Below are 12,318 nucleotides of genomic sequence, written 5' to 3'. Positions count from 1 at the left end.
AAATAGTGAGCTGCAACCTGCGGTACTCGTACAGCTCCAGCAAAAGGTTGTTCTTCCACGATGGAAAAAAAACTTCCAAGCGAAGTTGCTTTGGGTATTTTACATCTACATTTGCCTTTCTCCTTCTTATGCTCGCCGTACTGTGTGGACGACTGGCTCCTTTATCTGCCATCTCCAGTAGCTCTAATTGCTGCCTCCAATAACTGTAACTGCTGCCAACTCTCTCTTTTGACTCTCTCGAATGGGATCCCTCTCTTCTTGTCAGCTGGACCCGGACACTCCTCCTAGTAACTGGGGCATTGCCCTCCTCCTTCTCTGCTGCCCCTGCTCAGGTTCTGACTGCTGATGACTGGAAGCCCTTATGCTTGGCTCTGTCCCTTTTTATTACGCCTTCTCTGAGACTTTGCAAGAAGGGTTGTAACCCCCTAAGAATTTGGCATGACTTTCATTTTCTTTTAAGTTCAACCTGCTCTTTGTTCTTGTCCGTGCACCCCTTTGATCGTAAGTTGCCGGCCAGCAGAAAGTTGTTTGAACCTTTTAGACTGACTTTGTAGGTGTTTATGTACAGAGCTTGTAAGCACTTTCTCATACATAAAAGTCGTAAACAACCTTTTTTATGCCCTCATAGAGAGTTATTACACAACGTTCCGACGGCAAAACATTGCCTTTATTTTTAATACTCTAAAATATTCTTGTTAGAGGAGTATATAGAGTTAATTTCAAAGGGTTATTTACAATAATATCTAGCACAAAATATACAGAGACAAACAAGATTAATTTTACAATATTCTCATGAGACTTGACCTATGTAAAAATCGATGTAAAGCACTTTGGTATTTTTAAGCTACATCGAGTTTTTTCAGAGGCCCACCCCTTCATGAAAAATGTTTAAGCCATGAAAATTTTTTCTTTAATCTGTCTCTGTATCATGTCTCATGCTTTCTCTGGGTCGGACAATACTCAGATTTGTCATTTACTTTCGAGCAGGGAACGCGCTGTGACTCATGTTTGTTATTATCCCTCGGACATTTTACCCTGTTATGATACCCTGCTCTCCTTCTAATTCTCCCATTGCCTGGGCGGTGAATTTTATTACCATTCTCTAATATATTTACTTCTATCACATTCTTTGCATTTTTATTTGTGCCCTCAAATTCCTTCTCATTTGCTGCCACCTTGACACTCGAGATGTGAAAGGTCTCCACCCCCCCCCCCCTTTTACTTGTTCACTATTCCTAACAGTTGGGGGGGTTTCAGGCACAGAATTTTCCTTGTCTTTTTGATCAAATTTTCTTTTTTCTTTTGCTCCCCCCCTTTTCTATCTGGGAACAGTTGCTTCTTGTGTTATTCTCACCAATCTCTCCATTAGCGCGACATCCTTGGGTATCTTTCTTCTGGTCAAACTGCTTAATCTTCATTATGGAGATTTCCTTTTTAGAGAAATCGCAGGAGAACCTGTGTTTCTCAAAAAAGTCAGTTCCAAGTACTATCTTTTCCGTAGTTCTAGGGTTTCTGGGAGTATTAAAAGCTCTGGTGAGACGGTCAACTCAAAACCAGGCAGCCACATATTTACCTTCAGTTTCTCTGAGGCACAAACAGAGTGGTTCGCAATTCCATTTAATGTGATTGGCCTTTTTAGCACAGTGATACAGTTGGGCACCCGGGATTTCAGCTTCCTAAATAGAGACCTGGTAATCACTGAAACTTGGGAACCAGTATCTAGCCAAACTTTGCACTGTAGCCCTCTTATTTTTCCCTGTATCATAGTCATAGGTCCTTCATGCTGATTTCCAATGTTTTTCTGCATTCTCTTTGTCCCTCGTGTGTAATGGCGGCGAATTGTTACTATATTAGATTCCCAATACATCCTTCTATTTGAGTCTCTTCTACCGCTATAGCAATTTCTGGCAATATGCCCAAACTTATTACATCTGTAACACTGAGGTACTTTACTCATGTTTTCCCTTTCAATACACTCTTGTTCAGAGCCCAGCTGTTCCTTAGAGGTTTTCTTGAACTCCCTTAATTGGTTTAGAATGGAGTAAAGTTTCACTAACAATGGCTGCTGTAGTCTTTCTACCTCTTTTTTGACATGAGTGTCTTTCTTCCATTTTAATAGACTCTGCAACACTCAATCTGTTGTGGTCTATGTTATTTACTTCTGTGGCCTTATTTTCCTCTTTTTCCTCCCTTGAGTTTGTCTTTACTTTTTTCTTTAGGATTGCCTGGATTTTTCTCTTTCTTAACCTCTCTCTTTTGATCTGACACTACAACGTATCTGGCTGGCACTAGTTGCAGGATCAAGATCGCCTAGCCTTTCTTCTTTTTCTTTTATGGCCTGATAGCATTCTTCTAAGGTGTTTATTTTCCTTTTGTGTGCTGTCTCTTTATATTCTTCTCTAACTCCTAACCTGAATTGGTTGAAGACAGCCCAATCAAAGTGACTCTTTTCATCACTGGACACGCTCAGGCTATTAGCTAAGGTGAGCAATCTGTTGTAATAATCAGTGATGGATTCTTTTTTCTCTTGTCTACATTTTTGCAGTCTCCACAGGTTCAGCCCCATGCTTTTAACTTTGGAAATTTTAACTTATGTCTATTACTATGTCCATATATATTAAGGATTAATGTAATGTAACTTTTCATGTGTGAGCCATACGCTAAATAAATAAATAACTTTAGAAAACTGAGATATCAGAGTATCCTTGAATTTATTGTATTCCAAAGTGTCTTTCAGTATGGGAGAGGAATACAAAAAATTTTTGACGTTTCCAATCAGTTTATTCCTAAGTATTATTAGAAGCTGAAAGTCCGACCAGTTTCTGACATTCCTTAGTTCCTCTACAAATTTGGAGAAAGACAACACTTCATCGTGGTCCTCTCCAGAGAATTGAGGAATTATGAGGTGAGGATTTACTGTCCTAAAGAATTCTACATCCCCCATTCTGTTATTACTAGTGGCTTCCGAGTTACCGCTGTTCACATTCATGGTTCTTAAAAAAATTTCTTACATTATCTATATATATATATATATATACACTTTCTATTTATTTGCCTGTTCGTTATTTACAAAACTGTTCCAATCCACTTTCCAATTGGAAAGTTGTTTGAACCTTTTAGACTGACTTTGGAGGTGTTTATGTACAGAGCTTGTAAGCACTTTCTCATACATAAAAGTCGTAAACAACCTTTCTTATGCCCTCATAGAGAGCTATTACGCAAACGTTCCGGCGGCAAAACCTTGCCTTTGTTTTTAACACTCTAAAATATTCATGTTAAAGGAGTATATACAGTTAATTTCCAAAGGATTATTTACAATAATATCTAGCACAAAATACATAGAAACAGACAAGTTTAATTTTACATTATTCTCATGGGACTTGATCTATGTAAAAATCGATGTGAAGCACTTTGGTATTTTTAAGCTTCATTGAGTTTTTACAGAGGTGATGAATTGGATCTGCTTACGATATTGCCAAACCTTATGTAAACATGTCCATGGGATTAGATGGCATAGCAGCCTGTGTGCTACGATCTCCGACCAAGCTGTGAGCCTCTGTGCTAGGGAGTGGAAATAGTTCCAGTAATTTCAAGACAGGCAAGAATATAATACTTCGTAGGGGACAAAATGGTTTTGTGAAGAATATGTTTTACCTTTCATCCAGTAGTAAGAAAAAAATGGCCACTCAGTGATGCAGCTGGACATTGCAAAGGCATTCAACAGGGTTCCGCATAGGACTCTGCTGCATAAATTGGAGCAAATGGAGATGGATATAAAGATAGTTAGTTGGATAAGAGGTTGACTGATGGAATGGATGGATATCAAAGAGTGGTGTATTGGGGGAATTGAGTTTGGGAGAAGGTAGGTGACCGATAGAGTACTGCAGGATTCAGTACTTGATCCTCTGTTATTTAAGTTGTACATTATTGATGTAGGAGATGAATTAAGAAGAAATACTTGTTTGCTGAATGCAAAGCATCCATGAGTAGTAGTCTATAATAATGATGATGTAGAGATCCTGCAGATGACTTAAATGAACTGGCAGCCTGGGCAAATTTACATTTACCCAGGCTGTCAGTTCACTGTGGCCAAGTTTTAAGGTCACTTTGAAATGAAGAGAACACAGGTTGCATATTATATTAATGGAACTAAACTGCAGGGTTTTTATGAGGAAAGAGAAATTTTTTTTTGCGGGGGGGGGGGGGGGATTGTTGAAGTTTAGAGGACATATTGCAAAGATAGCCAAAACAGCATAAAGATTACATGGCTGTTGAAGAGCAAACTGACAAGCAGGTATAAGGAAATCATTATTCCCCTTTATAAGGTTTTAATAAGGCCACATCTGAACCTACTGTATGTAATCTAGTTGCCTGAATTCCATGGGAATGAAGAATTTGTGGAGAGGATCGAGAGACAAGTGACCATGATGGTGTCAGACCTATGGGTAGTTCCCTATTAGAATAGATTGAAGGTCTGTGGACATCAAGAACTAGATTTTTTGCTTGGAGAGTGGTGAAAGGGTAGAATGAGTTGCTGCATGTAATTGTGAGTGCTTCATCGGTGAATGAGTCCAAGGAGAGGTATGGTAGGCATTTGTGAACAGTTGTTAGAACTGATCTTCTACATTGAGTATTTGACTCCATGGAGATGCTCGAGAAATAATATTAATAACAGTTTTATTAAATTATTAACTGATTTTGCCTTGGTCACCAAGACATTTTAATAGGCATGGATATCCATATCAGAATGTCTATTCAGGTTCACCATAGGAAGGCAGATACAGAATATCTTCCAAATACCGTAATCTTAATGTCCTAACTGGCATTCTCCATGGATGCAGTGAAGGTATTTGTGATCTGTGAGCTGATTTGTGTTGAACATCTCCCAGAGTTTTAGGAGAGTGAGTCAGCCAAATTCATTTAGATTAGGCAAGTGTTGTAGAGCTGTTCCTTCTCTCTCAAAAGCACATGATCACTCTCACCCAATTGCTGATAGTGTGGTGATTTGCTATTATTGATATATGAGACAATATTATTAAATCTATCACTCGTATCATGCATGTTGCTTCAACTATATGTATCAGTCCCTGATACACAATAGGTATCTGATACACAATAATTGTGTATATAGGACTGATACACAATAGTGGTGTATCAGTCCCTGATAATACATTAGGTAGTAGTCCCTAATTAGCTAACAAAATTCAACCTCCTTACTCATACATTATTTCCTGCTGCCAGGTCAATGTCTCTATAATTAGTTTTCCATTATTATTGCCCGTCAGTTACCTACCAGTCTCATCAGTGTAAAAATTTCATCATCTCCCTCTACAGTTCCTAGCCTTTACCAATACCTGCTAAATATCTAAAAGTCATGCTTACTTTATCCTCATATCCATTATCATTATTGTTTTCAAGTTCTACATGGAGAGGACACAGATCTGAAATCATCAGTAATACCTTGTCTCCTTTTTTTTTATTATTATTTCTCTCTTTTCAAAAAATGCTATTACCATCATGTGTCAATGTCATAAACTCTATACCCTTATTCCTGATACTATACTTGCATTGACATATAAGCAGTATTTTTCCCTTTGGCCCCCACCTTTCAAGTCCATTTTGGTGCATCACCCCAAATACGAGAACAGCATTCTGGGATTGAGCATTTTAGATTTAGATGGTTAGTAGTTTTACAGGTGAGATGTAGTGTTGAGCAGAAAAGGATATCAGATTTTTTGGAAATCTGGGAAGCTGTGAATGTGTTGCATTTGTACCAGAAAGACTAGGATTTAAGTCAGTCCTAAAAAAAGAGAAATTAACTGGAGATATTATCACAGGTAAGGGAAAGCGAAGCACAATCTTTATTGTGAGAAATAAACAGTATGTTTTGACTGAAAATGAAGAAAATTGGATTACCCAACTCTCTGCCTGTTGCAGTGAGGCCTTTGGATCTCAGTTTTACACTTTTAGGACTGAATAATATAGTTAAACCAACCTATAGAGTATCTTTTCTGTCAGTTGTTGTTTAGAAATTGTGAAAGATCGAGAAAACATTTTACAGATTATGTTATCAGCCTGTGTAGTGTTATTTAGATAACTGTGGTCATTATACTGGCTTAATATATTCCTGAAAAAATGTTTGTCATCATTGTCCTTAAGTGCAATCCATAATACAACATTATATAGTAACCGTGTCCAGTGTTACTTTACAGCGTTGTATTATTGGTGTTTTACTACGAAAACAGCTGCAGTCTGGTAGGAAATATTTTCGGTTAAAAAAAAAATAATAAAACCTTTTAGCTTTAATAAATAAATAAATAAAAACACTTAATACAACATTATATAGTAACAGTCCAGTGTTATTTGACAGTGTTTCTTTGACTCCATGGAGGTCAGATAATAATAATAATAATAAAACAGCTGCTTCTGGTAGGAAATATTTTCAGTTAAAAAATAAATAATAAAGCCTCTTTTAGCTTTAATAAATAAATAAATAAATGTATATATATTTGATAGTAGGAATTCTGGATAAATGATGTTACATTTAAACTTATTTGTTAAGTATGCTGAATAAGTAAAGAATTTTGTTTCATATAATTGAAACCTTACTTTTAAATTTGCCTAAAATGCTTTTTTTACTATTTATTTATTTAATAACAGTATTCCTTTGAAAGATCATTTGGTATGTTCTGTTCACTGCACAGCTGGTAAAGGACTTCCCTCTCTTCAGTGTCCTTTATGCCTTTGCCTCTTCCATCCTGAGTGTGTCAATGAAAGGCCCACTAAAACATCAACATTTGTTTGTCGGGTATGCTTTAAAAGAAACTGTTTTTTTTGTTATTTTTTTTTTTAATATTGCTGGCTAATTGAAACTGTGTTTTTTTTTTTTTTTTTTATAGTTATGAGAAATGTTAAATTTATTACACCAAATTCGTTAATTGCAAAACTGTGCAAGTTAAATTAGTTAATATAAATTGGCTATATCAAGATAGAGTAGTAAATTACAGCATGTATTCTTGAAGACACAGTTACAGATTAAAGAATTTGGAGAAATATAAATTCTATTTCAGTAATTCATTGCCTATTTTTTCGAACATAGTGAATTTTGAAAGGAAAAAAAGCTATCTGTCAGTTATTTAAAAAATTTAAAAAATCATCAATCAAGCATTTTTTTTTTGAAGAATAAGCAATCCCATCTTTTAGGTCACAGTGGTTAATAAAACCTTCACACTTAACTGTGTGTGACAATTCTGTAGGTTCTCATGCTTGTTTGTTTCACAGACAAACTATGAGAACTTACAGACTTTTTAATTAAAATGTTTTAAATTTTAAAAAAATTAATTAATTTAAAAAAAACATTTTTTTTCAACTATAGGACACATGTTATTTGAACTACTTCAAGGAGGTGCTTAAGAATAAATACACCATCTTTTTCGATAGTTTATGGGTACTACTTTACAGCAGTGCCGTAAATTCTCTTATTTTTGCAGTGTCTACAAGATTGAATAAATGATGAAATTTGATTTTGGAAACTCATCATTAAAATTATCACCCAAGTTCAGTTTGGTATTCTATCCAAATATTGCATAAGTGTAAAATCTTCATTGGAATATTAAGTTTGACACATTCATGCCAATCAGGACAAATCATTTTGTACTGTGCTTGATCTTAATGTGGGACATGACAGTTTGTTTTTCTAATTCTTTGGCATAATAGCCAGGTACACCAGAAATCATGTGCCTCATTTGAAGCCAAAATTGCTTGGGGGTGGTGAAAGAATATCTTTATTTCAGGATATACTAGAAATTATTAATTAAGGGAACTTCTATATTTGATTGGTATATTTAAATTACTAAAAGGTGAAAATATGCAAACTGACATTAATGAGACATTAGCCATGTGATGATGATTGGAACATATGAGGGAGGGAAAATATAATGGATAGAAATACTTTCATTAGAGGCAGATAAATTAATAATAATTTATTAGTAAAATTCATTGCCTTAGCAGTAATCCAGTAAGTTGCTTTGGGATGAAATGAATGATGAATAACATTGAATATGATGTGCATTCTTATAATACATTTGACCTACTCATCCTTCATTTCTAACTGCTGAATTAAGTAGAGGCTATATACTGTTGCAGTTTTGAACAACTTTTCTTCATGTTGGAGGTTTAATGGACTATTGACAGCACTAGAAACAATTAAAAAATTCTAAATGCTTCCAGTATTTCATCTTAGCCACTGAGCCATCTTCAGAGATTACAACTAACACTTGTAACATGCACGCACGCACACGCATGCGCGCGCGCACACACACACACACACACACACACACAGAGAGAGAAAGGCAACACAATACTGAATAAAACTTGTGGCTGTGGCTAGAGTTCTATCTGCACAGTGTGCTTATTAAGTAATGAGATTGATTTTTTACAGAACAGCCCTTTGAATAAAAATAAAAAACATTTATAATTTTGACCACTAGAGTGTGTTGTAATTGTAGGTGCAACTTTCAAGTCGGAATAAAAATAAAAAACATTTATAATTTTGACCACCAGAGTGTGTTGTAATTGCAGGTGCAACTTTCAAGTCGGGTGATGCAGCAGTTTTCGTGTGGGCAACATTGAAGTAAGAGTGTGTGAGTGGTGTATGTCAGAAGTTGCATCATGGAGCAGAGAGCTTTGATAAAATTTTACTGTAAATTAGGAAAAACTGCTGCAGAAGTGTATCAAGACCTAAATAAAACATTTATGATGACAACTGTCTGAGCCATGTATAGGTGTTCCACTGGTTTCAATGTTTAACCTCCCTACTGGCGAGGCGGATGAAATAGTAAGGCCAAATTGCACTTCTTATCCATGTTATTCATTGGGTGTTACTGAATCGTATCCAGATTTAGCTGGATGTCTATAGATGTCATGGCCATTTGAGGGGTAAACGAGGATAGGGATGAACCATGCTGTGGACAGCCATTTTCTGCATGACAAATGAAAATGTGGTGAAAGCTAGGGAAATTGTTGCCCATGATATGTGAGTAACCACTAGACTACTCGCTGTACATCTTGGTGTCAGTAAGGAAATGGATTCATCTTAGAAAGAGATTTGCACAAGAGGAAGATTTGTTTGAGATTTGTGCTGCACACATTGATACACGAACAGACGGAGCACTGGATTGCATGTTGTCGAAATTTCGTCCATGTAGTTGATCAAGATTGTGATGTGTTGCAAAGAATTGCCACTGGTGATGAAAGTTGGTGTTTTCAGTTTGATCCTGAAACGAAATGCCAGAGCAGGGAATGGCATGGAACATCTTCTCTCTGGCAGAAGAAAGTCAGATTGCAAAAATCATGTGTCACGACAATAGTTATTGTTTTTTTCGATACTGCTGGAATCATCCACCACAGATTTTTTTCTGAGGGCACTACAGTGAATAGTGAGCATTATTTAGGAGTAATGTAGTGTCTGTACATCTGCATGCGACATGTCAGGAAAAAACTGTTCCACAACAACAATTGGTTTCTGTTGCACGACAGTGTGCTCACACACTGTGCTTTGCCTGTGAAGCAATTTCTGACTACAAAGTCGGTTTATGTGAATTGACCCCCCCCCCCCATTCTCCAGATTTGACTACTACAGACTTCTTGCCCTTCTCAAAGATGAAGTGCATGCCTTGATAAAAAGGAAGCATTTCAGTGACATTGAGGACATCCAACATGGTGTGATCCACACATTGAAAGAGGCTCCCATTCAGGACTTCCACCATGCCTTAACACCTCTACAACAGATGCAAATTGTATAGAGACATTATTTTGAATCTGTGTAATTGACAATTCCAAATATAGTTCTTTGTTTTGTTATAATAATTGTAGCCTCATTACTTAATGAGCACACTGTTTAGGTGGTGCACCCTCTATGGGCATTTATTGGAGGCCTCGGTTGCAAATTGGATATATACCATACTGAATTTATCTTTGAAAAGGCTCAACAAAGATGCCGTGAGCACTCTATACCTTAGCCACAATTTTGCCATTGCACTGAAAGAAGTGCTGGTGCTAGACCTAATGTACAATATAGAATGTGGAATCTGTCACTTAACTCCTGAGCTAGCCAACAACATCAGACTTCATGTTGCCAATATCCTCTCCCAGTATTCCCCTCTAAAAAGTAATCTATCTTCTGGCCAACTTGCTGCTTTTAAAATGTTACAAAAAAAGATAAAGTATCGTCATCACCAGAGTGGATAAGGGTAATGCCACATGAACATAATCATCGGAACTGATGATTATGATATTATTATTATTATTATTATTATTATTTCGGGCAACTCCAAGGAGTTGACAGACTCATCGAGGGAGGCCCTAACATCATGTCAAGAACAACTATTCGACATTCACACAGTATCTATCATACTTCACCTTGAACTCATTTACAGTCATGGCACCCACAACAGACTCTGGCAGCTTATTCCACTCATTTACTACTCTCAAAGTAAAAAACCTAGATCTAACACCCTTGCTAACCACACTCTTACCAAGCTTCCATGGATGGCCCCTAGTCCTCCCACTGGTAGTGGGAGGACTAGGGGGCCATCTCAAAAATATCTTCTGAATTAATCTTATAGAAACCCTTCAGTAATTTGAATGTCTGAATCATATCACCCCTTTTTCACCTATCAACCAATTTCTGCAGCCCACAAATCTTCAACCTGTTCTCATAAGGTTCATTCCACTGACCTGCTATCATCTTGCTCACTCATCTCTGGATCCTCTCCACCTCCTCCCCATCAAGAAGAAACTCTGGCACTCATATCTGGGCACAGTAGTCTAGATGGGGTCTTATCAACCTCGATGCAGAGGAACAATAACTTGTTTGTCTCTGCTTGTTAAAGTATTTTTCAGCAACCAAGTGATTTGATGAGCTGATTTAGCCACTTTTGCGATGTGCCCCCTAAACTTCAATTCCCTATCCACCAACACTCCCAAATCCCTGGCCTCATCAATCTCCTGGAGTACGGTTCCACCAATGTGGTATACTGCTGCTAATCTTTTCACCCCAAAATGCATAACCTTACACTTTGCCACATTAAATTGACATCCATTTTCCTTAGCCCAGTCCTCCAAACTATCCAAATCATCTTGCAAAATTTTGACATCCTGTGCACTCACAGTTGCTCTACCCAACTACTTTGCATCATCAGCAAACAAGTGAACACTTCCTCTCAGATCCTTTCTTATATCGTTAATGAACAAATTGAAAAGTAGTGGTCCAAGAACAGAACCCTGCTGCACACCACTAGTCACAAGCCGTCTTTTGGATTCAACTCCTGAATAAACCACTCTCTGGTATCTCTCCATCAACCACCCTCCTATCCATCTCACCAACCCTATATCCATCCCCATCTGCTTCAGTTTACTGATTAGAGTTCCATGTGGTATCCTTCAAAGGCCTTGGCAAGATTCAGTAGAATCACTGTAAACCCATTAGCCTTATCCAATTCAGCCATCACTGTGTTATAAAACGTGAGCAAGTTACTGAGGCATGATCTACCCTTCACAAAACCATGTTGTCCCCCATACAGTATCCCATTTTCATCTATCCAATCTTGTATTCTTCTCTTGACTATTTTCTCCAAGACCTTGACAACAATTCCTGATATGCTGATTGGCCGGTAATTTTCAACAGCAGTCTTGGAACCTCCTTTATGCAGTGGAACTATTTCACCCTCTTTCCACCCCCTTGGGGCTACCCCAGACCTGAGACTCAAATTAAACAAAATGGTCAAAGGCACTGACAATTCTTTAGCCGCTTCTCGTACAACATGTGATGGTATACCATCCAATCCCACAGATGTATTGACATTGAGGTTTTGCAATGGATTACTCACCTGCACTTCATTCACCACAATTCCTGTATAATCTGTTGATTCATTCATTTCTGCAATGTCACTACCTGGATGATATATTCTTGCAAAGTGCTCGCTCAGTAATTCAACTATATCAACTGAATCGGTTACCTCCCTACCATCGGCATTCTTTAAAATCATTTTGCCATATACATTTTTCCTTTACTTGCAACATATCGAAAAAACTATTTGGGATTCTCTTTAGCCTGCATGGCCAATGTTCTTTCATAATCCTTTTTTGCTTTTCTTACCACACTCATTATCCTTCTGACCTGCGCTTTATTCCGTTCATGTGCCTGCCGGTCACCTTTCTCCTTAAATTCCCTCCATAGTTGTTTCTTTTTTTTGCAGCTCAAGCTTAATGGTGTTATTCATCCATTTAACCCCTACTTGATTTATTATTTGGACTCTA

General features: G+C 37.3%; 1 protein-coding gene across 1 annotated transcript in view; it reads left to right on the top strand.

Annotated features, from left to right (window-relative positions):
- The window catches only part of LOC150097410 (uncharacterized), a 299,012-nt gene that overhangs the window by 24,548 nt on the left and 262,146 nt on the right, over positions 1-12,318 (top strand). The window contains exon 2 of the mRNA XM_090407040.1: positions 6,661-6,808. Coding sequence (XP_090263166.1) covers positions 6,661-6,808 — 148 coding nt within the window. The remainder of the gene's footprint in view (positions 1-6,660; positions 6,809-12,318) is intronic.

This window comes from Typopeltis vanoorti, chromosome 17 (genome assembly GCF_054136105.1).
Source record: "Typopeltis vanoorti isolate ZY-2024b chromosome 17, IOZ_Tvanoo_1.0, whole genome shotgun sequence".
In the NCBI taxonomy this organism is placed as follows: Eukaryota; Metazoa; Arthropoda; class Arachnida; order Uropygi; family Thelyphonidae; genus Typopeltis; species Typopeltis vanoorti.
This window is presented reverse-complemented; position numbering and strand designations above follow the sequence as displayed.